General features: G+C 38.9%; 1 protein-coding gene and 2 long non-coding RNA genes across 3 annotated transcripts in view; all 3 read right to left on the bottom strand.

Moving 5' to 3' along the window:
- Nucleotides 1-8,223: 8,223 nt before the first annotated feature.
- On the bottom strand, nt 8,224-10,020 carry LOC100348330 (olfactory receptor 10J5). The gene is made up of 2 exons (XM_070076772.1): nt 9,803-10,020; nt 8,224-9,157 (listed from the first exon to the last, which is right to left on the bottom strand). Exons 1-2 carry the CDS (start codon nt 10,018-10,020, stop codon nt 8,224-8,226), a joined length of 1,152 nt encoding a protein of 383 aa, XP_069932873.1.
- Nucleotides 10,021-10,997: 977 nt separating this feature from the next.
- Nucleotides 10,998-16,939, bottom strand: LOC138850389 (uncharacterized). Its single transcript, XR_011390101.1, has 3 exons — nt 16,866-16,939; nt 13,308-13,381; nt 10,998-13,157 (listed from the first exon to the last, which is right to left on the bottom strand). It is a non-coding gene; the product is annotated as an uncharacterized lncRNA (long non-coding RNA).
- Nucleotides 16,940-20,913: 3,974 nt separating this feature from the next.
- LOC138850520 (uncharacterized) overlaps nt 20,914-27,677 on the bottom strand; it is a 133,900-nt gene continuing 127,136 nt past the window's right edge. The window contains exon 4 of the long non-coding RNA XR_011390348.1: nt 20,914-21,235. This is a non-coding gene — a long non-coding RNA (uncharacterized lncRNA). The remainder of the gene's footprint in view (nt 21,236-27,677) is intronic.

Raw genomic sequence — 27,677 nt, 5'->3', positions numbered from 1 at the left:
AAAAAAAAAAAAAGTATTTCATCATAAAAATTAAAAGAAAAAATAAGAAAGAAAAAAGGAGGGAAGATAGGAATGAGAGAGGGAGGGAGAGTAGGGTAGGAGGTACCATAATGCTCTTAAAACTATATATACAAAATACATGAAATTTATTCCCTTTGTATAAATTTTTTAAAATGTTTTTGTAGTCAATCAATTGTCTGTGGCCTCCATTTTTCTAGCTAGAAGTCAAATTAAACAATTATTGTTACCTGATTTGTAATATGTCATTTTAACCTACTGCCTTTCAAGATTTTTAATTTGTCTTTGATTTTAAATACTTTATTGTAATGTTTTTGTTTTTTCATTTTAATGGAATAATTAATACATTAGATTCTCAGGGTCACAGCAAATGCATGATAATTACTACAACATAATCCTCATCAATTCTCATGTTAATGTGACTTAAAATAAAGACAACAGATTCAGTGTAATTCCTAGATAAAATTCTAAGAATATAATGATGTCTCCCTTTCTTTTTCCTCCCCCTTTGTAAGCGTTTTTTCTACTTGGGAATTGCTGTGATTATTGAATCATCTGTAAGCTTATATTTTTCACTGATTTGGGAAATTTTTGAACATATCTTCAAATCTTTTTATGACACATTCTAGTCTCTCTTTTTGAGACTGGAGTTACACATAAATCAGATTTCTTTTATTGTTGTTCATATCATTGGAATTCTTTTCATTTATTTATATTTCTTTTCTCTTTGTTTTTTTTTATTTATTTATTTTAGAGGCAGAATTATAAATAGAAAGAGACAGAGAAAGAGAGAGAGAGAGATCTTCCATCCACTGGCTCACTCCCCAAGTGGCTGCAACAGCCAGAGTTGGGCCAATCTGAAGCCAGGAGCCAGGAGCTTCTTCCGGGTCTCCTACATGGGTGCTGGGGAACAAGAGCTTGGGCCATCTTCTGCTGCTTTCCTAGGAATATTAGCAGGGAGCTGGATAGGTAGTAGAGCAGTGGGGACTTGAACCAGCTCCAATATGGGATGCAGGCACTATAGGCAGAGGCTTAGCTTACTATGCCACAGAACAGGCCTCTTCTTTCTTCTTTCGATTCAATATTTCTTATTGGTTTATCTTCAAGTTTATTGATACTTTATTCTATCAACTTTATCTATTGCCAAGCAAATTAGCAAATTTTTCATTTCAAATTATTTAATTTTCTGTTCTAGTTTCCTTTAAGTAAATATATACACTAGCTACTTTGAAGTCCCAGAGTATTAATTTGATGGGATTGTATTGGAATCCCCTGGCACATTTCCAAAAATAATGTGAAGCATATGGGTCATTTAACAGAGAAAAAGACACTAATGTAACTAAGTTCCAATAAAGATATCAACAAACCACAGCACAAGGTACAATTAAGTGTCCATAATAAACATTTAAAGAAATATATTCATGGTCATCAATATACTTTGTTTATGAAAGAATTAGGACTTTTCAGAATTCTACCAATATTGATTTAAATGAAACTTTAATCTCTATTAACTGAATTTTACTTATTCTTTTTTACTTATTCTTTAATTATAATAAATTTTGTTTCTATATTTGAACATATTGATGAAGTAATAACAGAAAGCATGGAAGTTAGAATGAACAGATTTGTAATTGAGACTCAGTTCTGTTTTAGTCCTACTTCTGTCTCTAATGATGTATATGACTTTAGGAAAGTCATTTAAACTATTCACTCACAGTGAATTCATCTGAAAAATGGGGCACTGATATTTACCTTACAAGAGTTACATGAGAATCAGATGAGGTCACCAATGTGAAAGACCTGTAGGGTCCAGCACTGCTGTGTAGCAGGTAAAACTGCTGCCTGCAACACCAGCATCACACAAATTAATTTTTAATAAAACTTTGTGAACTGTAAAGAGCTATATATAAATATTGAGGGTTGTTATTAAATTAAGTAAAGAAAATAAAGCATTCTTTATTAATATTTATTTATTTATTTGAAAGAGTTACAGAGAGAGAAGGAGAATCTTTCGTCCACTGGTACACTCTCCAGAAGGCTACAACTGCCATGGCTGGGCCATGTAGAAGCAAGGAACCAGGAGTTTCATCCAGGTCTCTTATGTGGGAGACAGGGGCAAATCTTCCACTGCTTTCCCAGGCCATTATCAGGGAGCTGGATCAGAAATGGAGCAATTGGAACATATACCAGCCCGTATGGGATGCTGGCATCACAGGCAGCAGCTTTACCCTCTGTACAACAATGCTGGTTCAAAAGCACTTCTCACTACAATGTTAATCACATCTACCAAATATTAGTTCCCTGTCACAGACACATATGTGCACAAACACACATGTTTTCACACACACACATTCACACATATGCACATGGCTTTGCAGCAGCAATAAAACAGATTTGGATATTTTTTAAAATTAGGCTTTCTGTGTCATGCACTACCTGCATATCTGCATACATCTGGCTTACTTTTATCTCCCCCACCCACTTCTCACATCTCTCTTCTCCCAGAAATATTTGTACCTATTAATATAATATTTTATTCTACTTAGTATTGAGAGCACAGCAACTACTCCTCCTGTAAAATGCTGTGATTTGAACTCAGGGAGTGTGGACTGATATCAGGTAAAATTGTTTCTACTCTGGCAAAGTTACAAATTCAACACTAAAAATACAAGAGAACTATTAGGATACATTTGTTTTTTTCAAACTGTTTTCTAAAATGTAAATTTTAAAATAACTCTTAATTCTATATGTCAAATTATTAAGGAATTATTTTTAAGTTTGTCAAAGTTATTGCCCTGCTTATGGCTAAAGCATCATATCCAGTTGTTGATTCAATTTCCTTCAAATGAAAAACTTTGACTAGCCCAATTTTCAGTGACTAATTAATGTAACTATGTAATACGTGGTTTACTGAGTTTATGGAACAAGATCTGCCTATAGGCTATACTTCAATGGGAAAATAAAGTATGCTCCCATTTTTATCTTCTCTAATCTGTTAATTGATTTTAGGTGAGGGAACTCTAAAAAGTAGATGAAAAGATTAAAAAAGTATCTGTAAAAAATAATAAGGCTGGGAATCTTTTAACAAGACCTTATTTTACGTGTTTACAATACATCCATCCAAAGGTACATTAAGCGTCTACTTTTGCAAGGCTAATAGTTAACATGACAACAGGCATACAGAGGCGAATTAAACCACCTGCTCTGGCAACACTTCTGTCTTTTTCGGTATTGTGTGTCTCTGCTCAAGGTTTTCCCTTTCCCTTGATCTTCTTCACTCACCCCTCCCAGACATCAGCTGACCCAATGCCACGCTCTATGAATTTTTTCTGACCTCCTAATATATATAACCAGTTCCTTTTTTTGTTGTTGGACAACATCTCTGATCCCAACTAACAATCTTGTGCACGTGACTATAGCCAGTTTTTTGTCTTGTTAGTTTGTCTTGATTCCCCATTGGACTGTGAATAACACAAAACAGAGCTCCTGTATTATTCACCATTGTAATACTGGAGCTAGTTAATTGTTAATTAACTGTTAATTGTTAATACATAGAGCTTGGGAAATACACATAGATCGAATAAGCGAATGGTATAGGCATATTCTGGCAAATCAAAGAGCTGAATGAAACACATAATAAAAGAACAGAAGTATTTGCAATGTACAAGCAAGAAAAGGAACATGGGTAAAATGAGATAATGTGGAGTAATGATGATGATGGTGATAACAGGAACAAGGAAGGTAATGAAAACTGCCTCCACATTAGCCAGCATTCTAAGACTTATAAATAGATTGTAGGAGACAACAGCAGAGTGACTCACAGCTCCTGAGTCATCCTACTGAGAAGATCTGAGATCACTTAGACCTGCCCACCCTTATCCTATCACATTCTCTTACAGAAGCAGCTTAAAGCGGGCCTAAAAGCCACACAAAGCACATGAGACAACTGATTTTAGTGACTAGTTGGTTATTCACTCATCCATGAGGCTTTGAAGGAAAGGGCAGGAATGGTGCTTAAACACTTTGGAAATTAGAGAAAGGGGTGTAAGAAGAAAATGATCCAACATGGGAAGTGGGATACAGAGCAGACTCATAGAATGGCAGATGTCCTAAACAGCACTCTGGCCTCAGAATCAGCCCATAAGGCACTCAGATCTGGTTGGAGAGCCCATGAGAGTATTTTAGGCATGGAAAGCCAAGACACTCTGGGAAAAAAAAAAAAAAAAAAAACTAAATGAAAGGTCTCTGCGAGTGAGACCCCAGTAGAAAGAACGGGCCATCAACGAAGGAGATACTTTTCTCTGAAGGGAGGAGAGAACTTCCACTTTGACTATGACCTTGTCTAAATAAGATCGAAGTCAGCGAACTTAAGAGGCTTCCATAGCCTTGGAAACTCATGACTAGAGCCTAGGGAGATTTCTGACGCCATAAACAAGAGTGTCAGATTGTTAAGTCAACAACAGGAGTCACTGTGTACTTACTTCTCATGTGGGATCTGTCCTTAGTGTGTTGTCCAATGTGAAGTAATGCTATAACTAGTACTGAAACAGTATTTTACACTTTGTGTTTCTGTGTGGGTGCAAACTAATGAAATCTCCACTTAATATATACTAAATTGATCTTCTGTATATAAAGATAATTGAAAATTAATCTTGATGTGAATGGAATGGGAGAGGGAGCGGGAGATGGGAGGGGTGCGGGTGGGAGGGAAGTTATGGGGGGGAAAAGCCATTGTAATCCATAAACTACTTTGGAAAACTATATTTACTAAATAAAAGTTTAAAAAAAAGAAATGCTATAAATCATAAAAAAAAACAAAGGGAAAGTCTCAACAAAGTAAAACATATATGCCCTCTGATATCCATCCACCACCCATTATCTGCCAACTTCCCACCTAAGAAATACCCACCTTGAAAAAGAGCGGTGGACATGTAGGAAAAATGGACAGGGTCAAAGGATGCTTCTCTAACACAGTCTAAGGAGATTCTGGCAACAAATTGCTGACAAAGGAGTAAAGTTAGGACATTTCTCATATTTCTGTGCAGATTTGAGGGAGGAAATAGTTATACCAAAGAAAACTTTTAATAATATGATTGATGGGTCCGGCACTGTGGCATGGCAAATAAAGCTGCCACCTGCGGTGCCGGCATCCCATACAAGTGCCGGTTCGAGTCCTGGGTGTTCCACTTTCAATCCAGCTCTCTGCTATGTCCTGGGAAAGCAGTAGAGAATGGTCCAAGTCCTTGGGCCCCTGCACCCACGTGGGAGACCTAGAAAAAGCTCCTGGCTCCTGGCTTCTTGTGGGCACAGCTCCGACCGTTGCAGCCAATTGGGGGGTGAACCAGAGGATGGATGACCTCTCTCTCTCTCTCTACATCTCCTTCTCTCTGTGTAACTCTGACTTTCAAATAAATCTTTAAAAATATAATATAATTGAAATGTTATATTCATGCTTATATTCAGAAGTTAGTGATTTTTTTTTCTTTTTTAAATGTTATTTATTTATTTATTTTAAAGATTTATTTATTTATTTGAAAGGCAGAGTTGCAGATGAGCAGAAGCAGAGACAGAGAGAGAGGCATTCCACCATCTGGTTCACTTCCTAAATGGCCACAATAACCAGAGCTGGGCCAAGCTGAAGCCAGGAACCAGGAGCTTTTTTTGGGTCTTCCACATGGGTACATGAGCTCAAGCACGTGGGCCATCTTCTACTGCTTTCCAAGGACATAGCAGAGAGCTGGATTGAAAGTGGAACAGCCGGCCGGCGCCGCGGCTCACTAGGCTAATCCTCCGCCTAGCAGCGCCGGCACACCAGGTTCTAGTCCCAGTCGGGGCGCCGGATTCTGTCCCGGTTGCCCCTCTTCCAGGCCAGCTCTCTGCTGTGGCCAGGGAGTGAAGTGGAGGATGGCCCAAGTGCTTGGGCCCTGCACCCCATGGGAGACCAGGATAAGCACCTGGCTCCTGCCATCGGATCAGCGCGGTGCGCCGGCCGCAGCGCGCTGGCCGCGGCGGCCATTGGAGGGTGAACCAACGGCAAAGGAAGACCTTTCTCTCTGTCTCTCTCTCACTGTCCACTCTGCCTGTCAAAAATAAAAAAAAAAAAAGTGGAACAGCCGAGTGTCAACCTGGCACCCATATGGGATGCCAGCACTGCAGGCAACAGCTTTACCCGCCATGCCACAGCACCTGCCCCAGATTATTTATTTGAAGGGCAGAGAGAGAGAGAGAGAAATCTTCCATCTGCTGGTTCACTGCCAAAGGGCCGCAACAGCTAAAGCTGGGCCAGGCTGAAGCCAGGAGCAAGGAGCTGCTTCTGGATCTCCCACTTGGATGTCGGGGGCCAAACACTTGAGCACTTAGGCCATCCTCCACTGCTTTCTCAGGAACATCAACAGGGAGCTGAATCAAAAGTGGAGAAGCCAGGACTTGAACTGGAGCCATATGGGATGCCAGTGTTGCTGGCGGTGGCTTTACCCACCATGCCACAATGCTGGTCCTAGTGAAAAATTTCAAAGAATTAAAAAACCTTCTGATGCCCACCCAACCATCCCCTAGGAAACGATAAACCTCAGGTTGAGACATCTCTTTCAGAAGAATATTAGATGGGGCAGATGTGGTACAGCAGGTTAAGCCACCTGCCTGTAACACCAGCGTTCTATATCAGAACAGCAAATCAAGTACCAGGTATTCTGATTCAGATCTCTGCTACTGTGCCTGGGAAAGCAGAAGAACATGGCAATTTCTTGGGCTGCTACACCCACGTAGGAGATCTGAATGAAGTTCCAACCCCTGGCTCCAGCTTTGGCCACTGGATAATGAAAAAAAGGATGAAAGGTACCCCTCCTCTCTCTCTCTCCCTCCCTCCCTCCCTCCATGCCCCCCATCACTCTGTCTTTCAAATAAATATTTTTTTTAAAAAAAAGGATGTCAGGAGTTAGTAATCACAGAAACATTGACAACAGCTATTATATCACCCCATCCTGACAGCCTCCACGATGGGGTACTGTGAAGAAGACCTCCACATCTGGCTTTTAAGATCAGTAGGACAGACAAAATCATCAATCACCTCAAAGATGCACGGCCCTGCTTCTGTGGTTTGGAAGAAAATAATAAAATTGGAAAGCAAGGAATAGGAACTCATTTGGGATGGAGTAATAATGTGCACCATGGGTGCATGAAAACAGATGTTTCTATGCTTATGTCTCTTTAAAAAGTATATTCTAGCTCCATCTCAGAGTAAAGATGAACCCTGTTAGGAATCTCCACAAAACAAAACATTCTCACAGCCTTCTCCATTGACGATATAAAATAATGTAGCATGGATGTGCTTATATTGATATATATCAGTATCAGAATCAGTATGCAGTTTGCGTTATTTATGAAAAGAATAGAGTTTAACATTTACTGTGGACTCTGGAATTAGTAAAAACAATGCCTAACACATCAATTTCTACACCACTATAGCTTTTATATATAAGTTAAAAATCTTAAAAGCTTTTACAGGTTAAAAAGAAAAGACTCTTCAAAAAAATATATCTGGATCAAAGTGTAGTTACAGACAAAAGCCACCAATAGTTTCTTTCCCTGCTAAACCTCTAGGGAACCACAGAAGTTTTTGTATTGATTGTACAAGAGGGAGGCATACATATAGAAACAAATATTATTTAAGGAGCTAATATAGCTGGATAATAAGTTAAGGGCCCTTCCCTGCAAAGCTACTAATTTTTCAATCATCAGGAATTAAGGAAGCCCTTTCTAAAATGACTATTACAGAGCATATGATTTAACTGCTGAAAATGAAAGACCTCGCTCGTACGTGAGGTATGAAATGGAATCGGCTCTCTCTGAAACCTATTTTCCTAAGAATCCAGCCGCTGTACTTCAACAGCCTCTTCTCCACATCCATTTACCAGACTATCAAAGACTTGACTATCAAAGAACTCAAATGAAGTGGGGGTCAAATGTGTTTGCAAACCAAAATTTTCAAGAATAAAAACAAGTAGTCAACTCATCTTGTAATGATTCTGTTAACAAATTTCAGAAGAACAGAAATCCTAATTTTTTTTACATGAAAAGTAAAGCATTTCTATTCTCTGTCATTATAGTCAACAAATGTTGTGTTTAATGAACATCCGCATTGTAGTTTGGTTGTAAGTAGACTCACATTACGCTGGGCTAAAGATCTATAATAAATGATTCCATCTGCTAAGAAATATTTCTGCCCACAGCTCTATGTAGGGCATCTTTGACCTCCTTGTTCCTTAGGCTGTAAACAACAGGGTTCAGCAGGGGAGTGATGATGGTGTAGGTCACAGAGAGAAGAAGGTCCTTATCTATTGAGCTCTCTGATTTGGGCTTGAGATAGGAAATGGAGGCACAGCCATAGTGGACGATGACCACTGTGAGGTGGGAGGCACATGTGGCAAAGGTTTTCTTCCTGCCCTCAGCAGAGGCAATTTTAAGAATGGGGGAGATGATGAGGACATAGGAGATGAAGATCAGGCCTATGGGCACAAGAATCACAAATGAACTTACACTATAATTGATTATTTCATTGACCGTGGTATCAGTGCAAGAAAGCTTCATGACTGGGTAAATGTCACAGAAGAAGTGGTCCACCACTTTGCCGCAGAAGGGCAACTTGAACATTGCTGTCACTTGGAGAACTGCCATAACCAGACCAGTGCCAAAGGACCCACACACCAACTGGGCACACGTTTTTTTACTCATGATGACTGTATACCTCAGGGGCTTGCAAATCGCCACAAAGCGGTCATAGCCCATTGCTGTAAGCAGAAAGCAATTGTTGATGGCCAAGGTGACAAAAAAGAACATTTGAGTTGTGCAACCTGCCAAAGAGATGGGATGCTTATGGAAAATGAGACTGGAAAGTATTCGTGGCACAATAACCAGTGTGTACACAGTCTCTGAACTAGCCAGCATGCTCAGAAAAAAGTACATGGGAGTGTGGAGGTGACGGTCAATGCAGGTTATAGTCACGATGATGATGTTACCAGCCAAAGTTAAAGTGTAAATGTTTAAGAAAACCATAAAGAGAGTGAATTGATGCTTCCCAAAGCTAGAGAATCCCAAGAAGATGAACTCTTTCACTCCTGTGAAGTTCTTTCCCTGCGTTCTGCTATATCAGGGTCTGAAAGCAATAAAGGGAATCATCAAGGGAATAATTCCCATTAGTAGTTGGATATAAAACAAGGTATAAGGATAGCCAATTTCCTCCTTTGTGATCAACAAATTCACGTTGTAGAGTTCTTTCACATGAGCAGAGAAATCTACTTGTGCATCTTTGGGGCTTGTACTTAAAAACATTATGACTGTTGAGCAAATTATTTCCTGTATATGGAGAGGATTCCTGAGCAACTGCTCAACTCACAGAAATTATAGTAATGTTAGGAAGAGAAAAGGACAGCAAGGAGAAATCATGCACTCTGTTCTAACCAACAATGACATCCACCACTTAAAACAAGCCCTCTTAGTGAACAGGAAACCAGTAAGAAGCATGTAAAAATATATATGAATATTCTAGGAAAAAATAATATGACATATCCACTGGATTTGGTGACAGAGTCACCCAGGACCTCTTCTATAGCATTTCAGTTGAGTTGTGAATGTAATGAGCTATAGAAATGATCCCTCAAAGTATAGTCTTGGAAATTTGATTTCGAACTATAATATGGCCCAAAGGTCATCATACCCTCAGAACAGAAAAACTACAAAACAACGTCTGCTGGGATCACTTTCCTGAAATTCATCACTCAAGTCCTACCAAACAAATCTTTTGTGCAGATTGCAGCAGTACTTTTGAGTGAAGTCAGGAAGAGAGCTGTGATTGAAAAAACAGCAGGTATAACCTGCATGGAGAGCATGCAGCTGCTGCTGTGGCTCCCTGTAGTGACCATCCAGTTGTTCTCTATTCATTTGCAGAATTACTGGATAGACTTCCTCATCCAGCCCCCATACTTCTTTGCAAGGTACATTCACCATACTCACAGGAGATTGTTGCAATGTCACTAAAGAAGTGCATTGCTAAAGCCATCTTTCTCTGCTTCACTTGACACTTCTAACCCCCTGCCTCATGTAAACAATCTCTGACCTTGGTTTCCATGACACCACATTATATATCTCTCTTCTCAAAACTCATTTAGTTAACCGCCCATGACTTAGCTTTTTCTACCTATATTATAGTCACGTACACTGTTCTCTGGTCAATTTTTTGGTCCTGTTTTTTTCTCTCCAAACTCTCTTCATTTGCGCTTAAATCTGTGTTTCTACTATCAATCTTTCTCCCACATCTCCCACTTGCCTCCCTCTTGACTTCTGTTTCTGTGTCTTGTAATCATAATATATTTTGTATTTTTGAAAGAAAAGTAAAAATAAATCCTTTTTATATTCAGAAAAGGCTCTGTCTCCATTTTTTTGTCTACTTCAAGGACCTTATCATTTTCTGTACCAGGGTCATCATTTGGAGCCACACCTACTCTAGCATCACATTTAGTGAGGATTTTCCTTGAAGTATATCTTCTATTTTCTTCAATTTCTTGACTCACAATGACCCAGTTAAGATTAGGGTACTAAATAAATAACAAAATATATTCACTTTCTAAAATTTATATGGCTAAGCAGAGGAACAAGGATGCCAAAATAACTGTGAAAAAGAAGTAAGAAGTTAATGAACTCATATTACTTCATTTGAAGACTGTGGCAATCAAGATAATGAGTATAATCCAAGAACAGACAATGAAATAAAATAGGTAGTCCAAAAATAGTCTCACATATACTTGGCCAACTCATTTTTGGTGATAAAGTACTAAGGTATCTCAATGGTAGCATTTTCTTTTAATGTTACTGGAACAACTGAATATCTATATAAAAAAATCAACCTTAAACTTTTTAGAAAAAATAATTCAAAATGAAATGCATAAAACTATAAAAACTATAGACAAAATAGTGGATATAAAATATTTAAAACATTAAAATGAGCAAAGGGTTCATAGATAAGGAACACGAAGAATAAATTATGAAAGAAAAAAATTATGAATTGAGCTTTATCTAAATTACAAGCTTCTACTCTTCAAAATACATTGTTAGAAAATGAAAAGGCAAACCACAGTCCATGAGAAAATATTCACAATACATATATATAAAATTATATCCAGAATATATAATAATTATTTTAATTCAGTGCATTTGAACAGACATTTCAGAAAAGAAGACAGAAATAGTCAATAGTCACACAAAAAGATGTTCAATGTTAGTTATCGAAGAAATGTAAAATAAGATCAGAGACGCCACTACACACCCATTTGAATGGATAAAATTTAAATGCCTAACACCATCTAACATTGGTAAAGAAGTGGAAGAACTGGAACTCAAACAATAAGGGTGAGAATATAAAATGTCATGAACAATTTAGAGAATAATTTGGCAGTTTTTGGAAAAGTTAAATATATTCCATGAATAAGTAATTTTTCCTCAGTATTTACATAAGAGAAAGGAAAACATGTGTGTAACCATAAAGTCATATATATGTGAATGCTCCTGATGGCTTTCTTTCAAAAAGCCATAATCCTCAAACAGTCCAAATACAAATGTTTATGTATCCTTATAATAAAATAATGCTCAACAATAAAAGGAACAAATCACAAACACAAATAGCAACACAGTTGAATCTTTAAATTATTAGGCTTAGTCAAAGAAGTCAGACAAAGAAGAGTTAACACAGTATGTTTCTATTTATATGACTCTTTAGAAAATTCTTCTAGAAAACAAATTGATGGTTGCCAGGATTGCTAGGGAACTGACAGGAAAACAGCAAAAACAAAGAATTTGTTGGGGCAAAGGAAGTGTTCTTTATTTGGTGGTGTTGATACAGCTGTATAAATTTGTCAAAACAACAGAGTGCATACTTAAAATTGGTAAATTATTTATATATGTACAGCATTATATTTATTTGCATTATATGGTATCATAGCATTTCATATTGTAGTGTACCATATGTATTTATTGTACTGTGTGATCTTATGTATCATCAAAACTGAGTTTTAAGAAGATTCTCATTTGGCCACAAACAAGATTTTTTCTCTTCAAATGTGTCATTGCTTGATTTATAATTATCTAGGTTGGAATACTAGAATTAGCTAGAACTTGGGAAAACTGAAACCTAATCTGGAGTCTGTCAGTTGTCTCCACAGCCTCAAACGACAAAGGAGGGTTTAAACTTGATTGTTTCTGAATTACAATAAACCAGTTACATTTCACTTCTCTGATCTGACAAATATACCTCTACTGGACAGATAAAGCCTTGTACCTTTGGATCCTTCTAATGCAGCCAGTCTACCAAGTTCACCATATCCTCCACTTCAGAAAGGCCAACATCCCCAGGGTCTTGGGATATGTCCTCAAATACATTTTTGTCCACCCGGATTCTAAATTCTCAGTGCCTGGAAGCACATCCCCACCTTCACATATAGCTCTCAGATTAAATTATGTTCTCATTCTTGGATAAATGAAGAAGTTTTTTAACATTTTGATTTTAACCAACACATAAAAAAGCTGTACATACTTATGGAGTATCACGTTACATTTCTATATATGCATATACTGCATAGTGTTCAATCAGAGTAAACATACTTATAACCTCAAACATTTAACATTTGATATGGTAAAAACATTCATGATCTTTTCTTTTAGCTTTTTTAAGAGAAATATACAGTACTTTATCATTATATGTAGTCATCCTACTGTGCAATAGAACACCAGAGCTTCTTATTCCTATCTAACTATAGCTTACTACAAATTAAACGATCTTTTCATAGCTCATCATCTCACCCTATGCTCCCCAGCCTCTGGAAACATCATTATATGCTTCTATGAGATCAATTATTTTATATTCCACATATAAATGAAATCATGCAGTACTTGTATTTCTGTGTTTGATTCATTTACCTTAACATAATGATCTCCAATTGCATCCATGTTGTTAAAAATGACAAGATTTCATCTTTTTAATGACTGAATAGTATTCCATCATGTATATACATACCACACTCTTTATCCATTTGGCAGTTGATGGACACTTATATTATTTCCATTCTTAAGAGGAGCATTCTTGAGCCACCAAACTAGAATAGATATATTTTCAATTTTTAAATTATTTCTTAGAGTATTTCATGCCTCAGCTCATTGTCTAGCACTTCCCTGTTTCTCACTGCCATCCCTTTTATAAAGCCTATACTCAGTAATGTGCTAGAACTGGATTTGCACAAACTCACCAGAACAGATTGCATATATCTCTTCAACTCAACAGCTCCATATTCAATAATGTTGTGTCCGTAGATGAAATCTGCTGTAGAGAAAGTTTCGTCTCAGCAATTGACAAGCACTAAAAGTCAAGATCACTCTTTCCTGAAAAGCTGGTTGTTAAATATTCACCAACACACCATGGATTTTTTTTGTTTGTTTGTTTGTTTGACAGGCAGAGTGGACAGTGAGAGAGAGAGACAGAGAGAAAGGTCTTCCTTTGCCATTGGTTCACCCTCCAACGGCCGCCGCGGCCGGTGCACTGCAGCCGGCGCACCGCGCTGATCCGATGGCAGGAGCCAGGTACTTATCCTGGTCTCCCATGGGGTTCAGGGCCCAAGCACTTGGGTCATCCTCCACTGCACTCCCTGGCCACAGCAGAGAGCTGGACTGGAAGAGGGGCAACCGGGACAGAATCTGGCACCCCAACCAGGACTAGAACCCGGTGTGCCGGCGCCGCAAGGTGGAGGATTAGCCTAGTGAGCCGCGGCGCCGGCCACACCATGGTTTTAATCTTTTACATACAAGGACACAGTCCATGCTATATTGCACTGTTATCTGTTGTCTCCTGTGTATAGTAAATTCTTTGAAAAAAAAAAAAAAGAATCATTACTTCTACAGCTTTTGAATCCTTCACACAACTCACCAGGAAAAAAAAAAAATCAATAAATTCTAGATGACACTTCGAAGAGTGAGAAGCATCTAGAATTCCCACAGCAGCATAATTGGAGCTCAGTTTGCCAAGAAAGCAGCTAGCTACCCATAAAAAAAGAGTAAGACCCCAAAATTCAGCATTCCTCTGTGCAGCATCCTGAGGTTAATTGCTTGGATTTTTACCTTAATTTTTCTTCACATCTTTCCATAAGGAATCACATGAGAGTGAAAATCTGAAGCAACTTCAGAAAGAAAAAAATGTTTTACGAGGGAGGAAAGGATCAGTTTCGTTAGCTTAGACTTTGTGACCCATGGTGTTGGAGCCTTTCAGAAAGTTTCTGAGTTGTCAATAGGTGTCAGATCTTTATTTTCTGCCTTGAGTCTCTGTCAGTTGATAAATGTGTTTAAGGTCCAAAGTGAGAGATTAGAATAAAATGTGACATTAGCAAAGTATTCCTATTCACCCAAATTACTCTGGGTCCTCTATTTTTCTTGTGTTGTTTGGGTTTAAAGATCATTGATTATGGCCGGAGCCATGACTCACTAGGCTAATCCTCCACCTGCGGTGCCGGCACCCCGGGTTCTAGTCCCGGTCGGGGTGCCGGATTCTGTCCCGGTTGCTACTCTTCTAGTCCAGCTCTCTGCTGTGGCCCGGAGTGCAGTGGAGGATGACCCAAGTGCGTGGGCCCTGCACCCACATGGGAGACCAGGAGGAAGCACCTGGCTCCTGGCTTTGGATTGGCACAGTGTGCCTGGCACAACGTACTGGCCGTAGCGGCCACTTGTGGGGTAAACCAACAGAAAAAGTAAGACCTTTCTCTCTGTCTCGCTCTCTCTCTCTCACTGTCTAACTCTGCCTGTCAAAAAAAAAAAAAAATCATTGATTATTGAATTAAGTTACCTAAATCATTTTCCAGCTCTTTCACTTAACTTTGAAGCCTTGAGCAAAAGTTTGCCGAACTTCATTCTCTTTGACAAATAATACAATAGTATTTGCTTCAGAATATCGGGAGAATTAAATAAAACAATCTATTGAAACTATTTAGCATAAGTTAAATTTCCAATAATTGGTACCTAAAACTCTATGGTATAGTTTATATAGGAATATATAGCTTATATAGGAATAAGCCATCTAAGAACTTTTGAAAAGTCAACAAAAACAAAGAAAAATACAGTAGAAGATAACAAGATGAGAGATATTTCCAGATCATCCTCAGGAAAATAAGAATACTGAAATAGACTAAATATTTTAATATTGAGGATTATAAGCCAACTAAAAGAGTAAATAGAAAAGTTTGAAGATGTAAAGAGATTTTCAAAAGCTTGTTATATAATTTATTGATATTTATAAGAAACCATGTATCTGTTATCTATGGTTGAATGAACCTGTAAGAGAAAGAGAAAAAAATTTAAAGTCTTCAACTTAGGCCAATCTCCAAACTGATATTATACCTAAATGACTTTTGCAGAAAACCAACAAACAACAGTCTACAGTCTCTGCCAGATTTACAGTCTCTGTCAGAGTCTTTGAAACACAAGCAAATTCAGAGATATTAGGAGTGGATAAAGTGATATCTTTAAAAATCTGTGATTATTACAGCCATTCGATGAATTCAGAGTAAGGATAGCACTTTATCATAAGATGAAAGTAAAAATAATTACAAGGTCATGCTTTCTTAGGACTTGAGCCCAAGTAGCATATCTGTAATACTGCACTCCAGAATTCCAGATCAGATACTGGCCCAGGATGCACACAGGATCAAGTAGGATGAGAATTTTCCTAAGCTAGAAGGACACACAGGCATCCCCAATACCTCTCAAATCTGATCTGAGAGTGTCTACAAAAAAAAAAAAAATAACCTGGTACCTCTTCAAGGATGTACTTGTATAATTTTGAAATCACTTACATCTTCCTAAATAGGACTGTATCATAGAGAAGAATGGCACAAAACATGCCCACTGTGCCCTTGTTTCTGAAAGCTATCCTGATAGCAGAGCAGGATAAGCACCTAATACACTCAGAGATCAGGAGAATCTCAGAGGAAAAGTCACATTGTCTGCTGCACTTCGTGGGTCTCTTTTTCTCAAAAGTACCTTAGTATCTCAAGGGAACCAGTAGCATAAGACTCTAGACAGTTACCAAGGGATCTTATTAAAAATGAAAATTCTTAATTTTCTAGCAGTTGAAACTTTGTGAATCCTGGAGCTATCCTCTCAATGACTTTCCCATAACCGTGGCTTATTTGGGAGAGATGTAAAATATATGGTGCAAGAACTATCATTTTTAGAGGATGGTGGATTAGTCTCTAGTTTTACCAAGGTAGAGAGAACTTGTATAAGTAAAATTTGATATCTCCCAAGGACATCCATTTATTAATAAGTTCAATTTCAGCAAAATAGATTTTCTTAGAAAATCATAGCCTAATTATCAGTTCCTTCTGGAAGACTTTCCAATAGCTATGTAGAGTCCCCAGTCTTTGCATAATACAAGCTCCCCTTGATTGGCATTATTTTCTTTCCTCTGACTACCCCTCAAGTTTCCTCTGAGACAACAGCAAGTGATGTTTCAAGTCTCTAATTTGGCCTGTTTGTTACTCTGCTTCTTACATGGAAGTTATGAAATTATGTGAAGACTTCAATGTACTTTTAATTCTGTCATATCAGAAAACCATTCTGTCAATCTAGGATTGTGCACTTTTGTTTTCATACGCATACACCAGCATCATAGTTAAATCATCGTATTAACCACAACGCCTGTTACTTTCCAGTACAGTTAAATGCCCTTTAGCCTCCACAGCATTTCAATGGAAGTCAGAATAAGGAATTCTTGAGTTGTTCCTAAATCCTATTCTATCTCGTATTTCCAATCCACTCACCTCTTAATTCAACCTTTCCTGAAGTTCATAATAGTTTCATATCTCACATGATCCTTAAGATTTTAGAAGTTATCTGAAACATATTTATAAATACTCTAGTTAATCTTCAGTTTCCCCCTTAATCTTTACCTTTCTCCCAGGCCTGAATGTCTCTCTACTATGTCACTCTGCAATGTCATTACCAATTCCTAGTCCCTCAACATTATTCTATATTTTTAGCTTTTAAAAATCTTTTCAATCTTAAAGAAAAACTACAAGTTTAATGCACAGCACTGCATATCATTTTTCTGGATTCATTGTGCCCCTTTGCATCTTCATGTCTAATTCTGAATTATTCAAGAGTAAGCTGGCATCATTGCACACCTTTACTCTTAAATACTTCAATGAGTATTTCCTTAGGAAAAAGAAAAAAAATCTTATTAGCGATCTTCAAAAGTTTATGGAAAAGACATATTCTAAAGAAACTATGCATAGATTTCAAAAAAAAATGTTTGCAACAGAATAAACTTATCTCAATTCCATTTCCATTAACTGTTAAAAGAGCTTTCATATAACATAATTATATTGTAAAGACAGTGAATCAGGAAAGACTGTCTCAGAGTGAGCGAATACCTAGCAGTTAAGATGTCTGCATCACACCTTGGAAAACCTGGGTTTGATATGCAGCTCCAACTCTCAGTTCCAGCTTCCTGCCAGTTGTGACAGACCCTGGGAGGCATGACTCAAGTCGTTGGGTCCCTGCCACCAATATGAGATACCAGTATTCCATTCTTAGCTCCCCGCCACACCCTTGCAGATATTTAGGAGCAGGCAGATGATATAGATGATTCTCTCTCTTTTCCCCTCTGTCTCTCATTCAGCTTTCCACATCACAATTCCAACACTTCACCTTAGGAAATGGTAAGAACCCTGTTCCTTCTCTGATACCTGATGACACAGTTACTGTTTTTCTCAAAGCCCTGAAAAAGGAATGACATTTCAGAAAAGAAGGGAAGAGAATTAATGTCCTCCCCCTCGTCTTACTTTTCTCTACATCTTATTACATCCCATTCTCCCTAATTTTTATTCTCTCTAATCAAGAGCATTGTTTTTAAAGACACTAACTTGTTCAGAGTGACTCATCATCCCATATGAATGTCCACTTAGAAACTGAATATGCTCATCCCCAATCCTTTCCATGGCCCAAATAATTCCTCTTACTTACCCCTTGACCGTAATTCATCTATCTTTCCAGGCAAAACTGAGTTCCACATTTTTCTCTAGTTCTTTTCATATTTTTTTATTTTTCTCAAACTTACACAAAGGTTGAAAGTAGAGTAAGTTTTTATTGAACCATTAGAGAGCATGTTGCTGGTAAAGAGATCACTGCCCTCAAATATTTTATTATTTCCTACAAACAAGGACATTGTCCTATGTGAACATGAATAACCATCAAAATCAGGAAATTAACAGTGATTCTCATCACAACCATCTAAACCTCAGATCATGTTCAATGCTTTTCCAACTATGCCAATTGCATTATTATTTTTTGAGAGAGACAGACAGAGATAGCACACACCTGCTGGTTCACTCCCCAAATGCCTACAATGGTTAGGCTGGACCAGGGTCCAAGCTGGAAACAAAGAATGCAATCCACATCTTTCCTGTGGATAACAGGAACCCAGTTACTGGAGCTATATCACCACTGCCTTCCAGAGTCACTTGGTGGGAAGTTAGAGCAAGGTATCAGAGTAAGGAATCAAACCAGGCACTCCAGCATGGGATACAGATGTCTAAACCACTAGGCTAAATGCTTACTCTTTCAATCACATTTTTATAACAAAAGAATTCAGTTCAGAATCAAATTCTTTGCTGGCATTTCTTGTAAATCTCTTCCAATCTTAATAAACTCTTTAGTCCTTTATTACACGAACACTTTCAGAGATTATAGGCCAAGTATTTTGTAGAATGTCCCTAAATTTTAGTTGTTCTGATATATTATCAGGATTAGATTAATTCAGTGATTGGTTAACAGGACAGAAGCAATGTTGAATTTCCTCATTGCATGTTATCAAGAGGCCCACAGTTTTAATTATTCCATTTCTAATGACATTTGTTTGATTCAGGTGGTACAAACCAAGATTCTCTTCTTTGAAGTCACTCTTTTTCTCTTTTAAATTAATAAATATTTTGGGGGGGGAGACAGTTTGAAACTATCTAAAGATCTTATGCTTCGTCACACTTGTTTTAAAGATTTATTCATTTATTTGTAATACAATTACAAAGAGAAAAAGAGAGAGAGAGAGAGCTCTTCAAACGGTCACAATGGCCAGGGGGACGGCAGGGGTACAAGTACTTAAACCATCTTCTGCTGCCTTCCCAGCGCATTCACAGGGAGCTGAATCAGAAGCAGAGCATCCAGGACTCAAATCAGTGTTCTGATATGGGGTGCAAGTGTCACAGGTGGCAGCTTAACCTACTGTGCCACAACCCTGGTCCCCATCAAATTTTTTCTGTATTATTTATTCATCCATGTAATTTTAGACTTGTGGTTTTCTATTTCATTCAATGGCTTATAATTACTTTCATCATTTATATTAGTGTTCAAATTATTCCCAGTTTGATCAGTGGTGTGACCTTTACACTGCCTTTTTTTTTTTAGATTTATTTTATTTATTTGAAAGATAGAGTTATAGAGAGAGGTAGAGCCAGAGAGAGAGAGAGGTCATCCATTCTGCTGGTTCACTCCCCAAATGACCGCAACAGCCAGGACTCAAACTGGCAGCCACATGGGATGCCAGCACTGCAGGATGGGACTTTATCCTGCTGTGCCACAGCACTCGCTCCTACACTGGCTTTTACATACTCTTGACAGCTCTTCATTATCACTAATCATCGGGGCAAAGCAAATCAAAATCACGATATATCATCTCCTACCTCTTAGAATGGCTATGTGGGAAAAAAGAGATAGCAAGTATTGTGAGGATGTAGGAAAACTGGAACATTTGTAGGAACAAAAAATGGAAAAATTTTGGAAAACAATATGAAAAGTTCTCAAAATGTTGAAAATGGAACAATCATATGATAACAACACTTTCATGGGGATGGTATTGCGGCATAGCGGGTAAAACTGCATTAAGCAAGCTTTCAAACTTTTTGAACCTATAGTTCCTCGTATGTGGAACAGGAATATTACCACCCATATTCATGCAATTTTAGAGGCCAATAAATACACAGTAATTACTCAACACAATGCTTTGTACACAGTAAGTGTTTAAAAATAATTGTTATTTTTATAACATTTCCTAGTACTTAAAATGATCTCTCTCATACTGTAGGTGTTTTTGTACACAAAAGGGTATTGTCTAAAAACCCTTACAAGTGGAAAGATTTTTAATGTATCTTATCCTTCTCTTTATCTTATCTATCATCTAGCACTTTGCTTCACAACTGTAGTGTCTCAGTAAATTGTTGATTAAATAAATAATAATTCAAATCTACATAGTTTTTATTTTTTTTCAATTGAAGAAATACAGCCAAAGAAAACTCCTCACACTCTGAGTCTAGCACTCTGCTATTTTTTTATATTCTGGTAAGAACATCCAACACAAGATCTACACTTGATATATTTTCTTTTTTTTCTTTTTTTTTTTTTTATTTTTGACAGGCAGAGTGGACAGTGAGAAAGAGAGAGACAGAGAGAAAGGTCTTACTTTTGCCATTGGTTCACCCTCCAAAGGCCGCCGCGGCTGGCACGCTGTGGCCGCCGCATCGCGCTGATCCGAAGTCAGAAGCCAGGTGCTTCTCCTGGTCTCCCATGGGGTGCAGGGCCCAAGCACTTGGGCCATCCTCTACTGTACTCCCTGGCCACAGCAGAGAGCTGGCCTGGAAGAGGGGCAGCCAGGACAGAATCCGGCGCCCCAACCGGGACTAGAACCCGGTGTGCTGGCATCGCAAGGTGGAGGATTAGCCTAGTGAGCCACGGCGCCGGCCGATATATTTTCAATTGTACAATACAGTGCTGCTAACTCTATGCACACTGATGTGCACCAGCTGTCAAATGTATTTAAGAGACTAAATTCAGTTGCATAATTGAAAATACACACTGATGAAAGACAAATCTCTCTCTCCTCAGCCTTGGAAGCCATCATCTTACTTTGTTCCTGTGACTCAAAGTATTTCAGATACTTCATATAAGTGGTATCATGACAAGTTTATTTCATTTAGCATTTAGTGTCATCCAGGTTCACTTATCTTACACATATGGAAGAATTTCCCCTTCTTAGGGGCTGAGTAATAGATTCCATTGTATGTGGTAAGCACATGTTCTTTATTCATTCAATTGCTGAGGGTCATGTGAGTTATTTTCATGTCTCCAAGGTTGAGTAATGCTAAAATGAACATGAGAGTGCTGTTATCTCTCTTTTATTATTTTTTGACAGGCAGAGTGGACAGTGAGAGGGAGAGACAGAGAGAAAGGTCTTCCTTTTCCGTTGGTTCACCCTCCAATGGCCACTGTAGCCGGTGCTCTGAGGCCGGCACACTGCACTGATCTGAAGCCAGGAGCCAGGTGCTTCTCCTGGTCTCCCATGCCAGTGCAGGGCCCAAGGTCTTGGGCTATCCTCCACTGCACTCCCAGGCCACAGCAGAGAGCTGGACTGGAAGAGGAGCAACTGGGGCAGAATCCAGTGCTCCAACCGGGACTAGAACCCGGGGTGCTGGTGCCGCAGGCGGAGCATTAACCTATTGAGCCATGGTGCTGGCCTCTCTTTTATTTTTTAAAGATTTATTTATTTACTTTAGAGTTACACAGAGAGAGGAGAGACAGAAAAAGAGAAAGACAGAGAGAGAGAGAGGTCTTCCATATGCTGGTTCACTCCCAGTTGGCTGCAATGGCCAGAGTTGTGCCAATCCAAAGCCAGGATCCAGGAGCTTCTTCCAGGTCTCCCATGTGGCTGCAGGGGCCCAAGCACTTGGGCCATCTTCTACTGCTTTCCCAGACCATGGCAGAGAGCTGGATCGGAGGTGGAGCAGCCAGGACTCGAACCGGTGCCCATATGGGATGCTGGCACTGCAGGTGGCAGCCTTACCCGCTATGCCACAGCACCAGCACCAAGAACACTGGATTTTTGAGACATGTCTGAAATCTATTTTGTTATAGGAAAGAAAATGGCACACAACATTTTAAAAGAGGTTACCCAAGAACCCGTGAAGATACACAAGTAGAAGAGTTTGACAGCACAATGGGATTTGTGAGGAAGCAAGATAAAACTAATAGACTGGGAAAGAACCACGAATGGTTCTGGGTCCCAGGATAATGGATCTGTATTTCATTCAAGTTTCAAAAGGTAACCTGAGGCTAACTCTAATTCTAACCCTCACTCAGACTTTCAGAGGAAAACAGCAATTAGGGTTTGATCAGCCCAGAGAATCAGATTAGGTAAAAAAAAAAAAATATATATATATATATATATTAAGAATGGTAGTTACTGAATCAGTGAATTTAATCTAAGTAGATTGGGAGGTAAGAAGCAGAAGAGGGAACAAATTGCTGGGAAAAAAAAGAAAAATTAGAGTGATAAGGAGTAAAATGATCACAACAAATCATAGAATAATTTAATAGGCTTAATGAAGTAGAAAAATAGAATATTAAATATAATTAAGGAATTTCAGTTTGAAATCTTAGAAAAAGAGCAAGGTTGAATTATTAGAACTTCAGTCATGACAATTCAAGTTAAAAGGGAGATGGAGTTCATTGGAGACAGCCTATCAAGAAAAATCAAGAAAGAAAACCTACTTACTGCCCGGCATACAACAGAGGCTCACAAGATTGTGTTTAGTGAATGCATGCATGAAGGAATATTAAGGCCACCTCACCATATATGTATGTTGAACTTTTCCTTAAATGGCTGCAGGCAGTAGAGAACAAAACTCAGAAGCCAACACCTCTGAGAACAATGAATGGATGTCCAGAGATCAGATCAAAATGAGAAAGGGGAAAGAAAGAAAAGCATCTGAGAAATGATCAGAATAATTCTTCAGAAACCAGAGATTGTGTCGTCCATGTCACTGAATCTCCTTAGTGAAGCACTGGTATATCATATTGAATTGATGGCATGGGGAGCATGAATTTTCAGTGTCATCAGCAGAAAATAGAATCCAAGAATGTCCAACAAACAAAAAGATAACTATACAGAACTATTAGAAAGAAAAGGCCTTGGACACATCGCCCACCAGAGGCCTAGGCACTGGGAGATCTTCAAAATGTCTCAGGAGCTCTTGGGTGAGCACAGGGTTCTCAGGCAGAGGGAGAGCGGAGTGACAACATCCTGATGTAGTCAACCCAGCCCCTGATTCCATCCATAAACCTGCAGCATCACAACCATACCCTTACCGGCAACAAAATCTGGGTACCGCAGTTGGAGCTCTGGCAGTCATTTGCATCTTAATAAATAATTCCCAATGATTTCCCAACCTAGAGTTTCACCATTCCTTTTCCCATCAATAGCCTTGATTGCTGGCACCAGGAGGAAGACCTAGAAAATCACCAACACATTATTGGTCTTCTCCATCCCTTATCCTCACCCAGAGTGAAAAAAAAAAAGTGAACAGACTGAGGTCTAAGATCGTCTCTTCATGACTATTAGAACCCAGGCTGACACAGCCCAGGGATGTCTATTACCCTCATCCTGATCATCACTGCTGCTGTAACATCCCAAGGATACTGACAAGTTACTGCTGTGGGTCTCTGTCCCCACCAGCAGCCCAGAAGCCTTTGGTCAGACAGGTAAGTAGGTCAGAAGTAAACGTGTGTATGTGATAGTGTTCATGGGGTGGAAAGGATGTTTATGGGAAGGAAAGATCAGAGTTCTAAATGCAGTGATGATTTGGTGATTTCTCCCATTCACATTTTAAGTGAGGATTATTACATAACTTTCAACCATAAATCTCAGTGGGAAGTTGTTTTTCCTAGCAAACTTAATAATGCTCATGTGAGTTTGCTCACACAGCTGGAGAAACTCATCAGGACTTCACCATGTGCCTTCATGCTAAAATTTACTTTGCCCATGGCTATAGCCTCTTCTACAGCGTTCAGACCAACAGCAGTAAGAGGATCATTTTTTAAGCCTAGCATCAGAGTACAAGCTCATTGTTTGTGGCAACAAAGTTTGCTAAAAGGTCCATGAGAAATTCCCTGCTCCAGTGCACACCTGTGCTAGCTAGTAGTCCCTTCTCAGGTACTGCTGAGCTCTGGGGCAATGGGAAAACTGGTGAGGAAGGGGCTGAGGAGAGGTTATTCCTTGCACCAGGATTTCCATGGAGGAATATTTGATAAGACACATTCCTTCATGGGAGAAATTTGGTGATTTGAATGTATGAGACTCTGTGCTACTGCCCAGAAGACCTGGTTTGTTTTTTCCTTTTTTTTTTTTTTTTTTTTTTTTTTTTTTTTTTTTTTTTTGACAGGCAGAGTGGACAGTGAGAGAGAGAGACAGAGAGAAAGGTCTTTGCCGTTGGTTCACCCTCCAATGGCCGCCGCGGCCGGTGTGCTGCAGCCAGCACACTGCGTTAATATGAAGGCAGGAGCCAGGTGCTTCTCCTGGTCTCCCATGCGGGTGCAGGGCCCAAGCACTTGGGCCATCCTCCACTGCACTCCCTGGCCACAGCAGAGAGCTGGTCTGGAAGAGGGGCAACCGGGACAGAATCCGGCGCCCCGACCGGGACTAGAACCCGGTGTGCTGGCGCCGCAGGTGGAGGATTAGCCTATTGAGCCACGGCGCCGGCCCAGAAGACCTAGTTTGTATTTCAGGGTATCTACATCAAACCCAGTATCCTACACTGGTGGCATTCAAATATGAGAAGCAGGGTTGTGTGGTCATCAAGATCCATAAATGGAGTCAAAATTCTGCTCCAAGAAAACCAAGTGGCTGAGAAGAACATCACCAATAGGAAAGACCAAATCTAAAGACAATTTTCCTTGGTGTCCTATTGTTAGTCCTCTGGCTTCCTTGAAGTTTCTATCTATTTAACTGCTTAATTTACCACAAAAATACAAAGCCTCCCTAAATTTGTTCAGTGTTTTTTATGGCCCAAAATATTTCTCCTTCAGGGGTCATAGTTTTGAGTTTGGCTATTATTCAGAAAATGGGGAACAACCAGAATGTTATAAATACAAAACTTGCAGTAAGGAAAAAAATGCAAAATGTTTAACACTTGGGCAGTAGGAGAAGCTTTCAGACTTTCCATTTAATAGCTGCATAGGTTTCTCCAGCTGTGTGATTCTTGCTTTACTCACAACTATTTATTTGTGTGGAATTCAACTGAAGGCTGACAAATTGGATTTCCACGTCACAGCAAGAAATAGAAAGTTAGAACAGTTCTGGTGTTGCTCTACTCACTAAGTGCTCTTGTTCCTTTTTCCTGAATGTCAAAACTCCAAGCCCATTTAAATAAAATGCAAGCCTGGAAAACAGGGGAGGAAAAATATCTAGAACCATCTGGTCTACATATTCTTCACATTCATTAGCCCTGGAAACAGTGCATAATAATTAATGATTTTAACAGTGTCCCCATGTCATCAAGAAAATAGTGTTTTCTGAGCAGTCTTATGTCATCATTGCCTGAAACCCTTTTGAAGATTCCCAGGCACTTGTAAGATAAAAGCCAAACATCTTGACATGGGATACAGGGTTCTGCAAGACTCAACTACCTATCTGAAGGCCTTGTATATAACATGTTCAGCCTGCTGACAGGCATGCAATAAACAGCCTGTATTATAGTAAATTATATAAATAGCATTAGCATATAAATAACAGCAATATTAGTATATTAGTAATAACAATATATTACTATAGTATAGTATTGCTATTGTTCTTATGTAAAGTACATGAAACACTATCAAATTCTAGGTAGTATCTAATAAGAGTAAGTTTCAAAAAAGGGCTCTAAGTATCTTTGCCAAACAGAGAGAGCAGAAGATACTCGACTTAAGAATTAACCCCAGTCAACCATGGCACAGGAGTATTGGCCCCGGTTTGCAAACAGTGGAGTCAAAGAGGATCAGAAAGAGAATTCATGCTTAATCCAAGGCTTTGACTAAAACAAACAGTTGAAACCAACCAAAGAGATCACTTTATAAGAGCAGAAAAAAGTCATAGACGTTAAGCATGGTACAGGGTATTAAAAACAGAAAACTCCAGAAATGGCTGATTGAGTTAGAGAGCTACCATGTGAGCCTGAGATTTCCTAATGCTGAGGAAGAGTTGCTGCATAAGCCCCATCAGTGTCAGTGGTAAGAGATTGGGCAGGTAGGCCAAGATAGGCAGGAAGATATTTCACGCATGTAAGAAGTGTTTAGCTTCTGTTTGTCATTTCCCAAACTAACTACACATTTTTTATTTATGATAAGTTTTGTAACTTTATATTTTGAATACCAAAGAAGTCTGAATACAACCCTGCCTCTATCTGGTTGGAACAAATTCCTCCAAGTCAACATCCCAAGTCAACAGTTAATCAATGTTCTACACAATGCCTTCTGAATTAGTTGCTTTTCTGTAACCTCTAGATCTTGTTCTCAATATCTCCTACAAGGGAAGGGCTAACCCTTCTTATTCAGAAGTATTCATTTCCACTAGGAATATCTGTGGTTATGAGAGTCATAGCAAGTTTTTCCCAGTAAACCTAGTGGAGTTTATTGACATGGAATTTTGGTAGCCTTCCCAGATACTTTCTTTAACTGTCAAATATATTAACAGTGGTAGTTAAGGGAGAAAAGTGCTAGAATGGGGAAAGCACTTGTGCTATTAAAAACACACAAGCAAAAAAGAAAACATCTAGACAGCATAAAGTCCCAGAAATATAACTGGAGAAAGAAATCAGAGTCATAAATCATGATAATTTCTTTTTTGTCTAATGACAACTATTACTTATTGAGCACATACTTTGTGCCACACACACAATAAAAGCTTGGCATTTATCTCATTCAACTTGCACAGCATGATTAAGTATTGTTCCCATTTCACAGAAGAACAAACTGAAGCTCAGAGAGACTAACCTTTGCCCAGGACCTCACAACTTGTAAATGACACAGCTGGAGCTCAATGCATGTCTTCCTATTCTTAGTATTAAGGAACATAAGTGCTTTTCCAAGGGCCCTCTTTCAGTACTGCCTTCTCCACTCCTAAATGCGGATGGTTCCCAATTTATCCCAGCTCAACTTGCAATCTTTTTTTAGAATAATGATGGGGAAATAATAAGCATTTATTAGAAAATTGGGCTTTGAATTTTGAATTTTGACCATTCCAAGGCTCATGATAATGTCCAATAATGTAGTATGTTGAGCAGCAGCAGCAAGCCCAGCCCCCAGCCAGCCTTACCCCATGAGAGCAAATGTCCCACCTCCACAGGTGCTGTGCTGCCAAGCTAGGATGTCCAGTAGCTTAGGAGCATTTTCAACATACAATGGGTTTACTGGGGTATGGCTCTGTCAGAAATCGAGGAATATCTATAATTCCAATCCTATACCTAATTTTCAGCACCTTTTAGTCACCCTAACTGTCCTTGAAAACACTTGCAATATCTTACTTTCTGGTTGTCCTAGGGCCAATAAAGACCAAGAGAACAATGGATATACTCTGTGCTGTGAGAAATGCCCAGAGGGCAGAGAAATAATAACTAACATCACAGTCCCTTTTTTTATCCTCTTCCATATTCATGAAGGAGTCCATTTCTTATGGGTGAAGGGGATTTAACCAGAGTAAGATCTGTCTGTGCAATCTACTGAAGTACTTTACAGGACAGAAGTATATGTAATGATACTCTAATCCATATGAC

This window comes from Oryctolagus cuniculus, chromosome 7, assembly GCF_964237555.1.
Source record: "Oryctolagus cuniculus chromosome 7, mOryCun1.1, whole genome shotgun sequence".
In the NCBI taxonomy this organism is placed as follows: domain Eukaryota; kingdom Metazoa; phylum Chordata; class Mammalia; order Lagomorpha; family Leporidae; genus Oryctolagus; species Oryctolagus cuniculus.
The sequence above is the reverse complement of the archived record's forward strand: the minus strand, read 5'-3'. Positions and strand labels throughout refer to the sequence as shown.

Bases quoted from the DNA above. Each gene is read 5' to 3' on its own strand.
- LOC100348330 (XM_070076772.1), bottom strand. From the start codon at position 10,020: ATGGTGAATGTACCTTGCAAAGAAGTATGGGGGCTGGATGAGGAAGTC. The intron at 9,158-9,802 runs GTAGGACTTGAG...ACCCTGATATAG, and splicing joins CTGCACAAAAGATTTGTTTG to CAGAACGCAGGGAAAGAACT.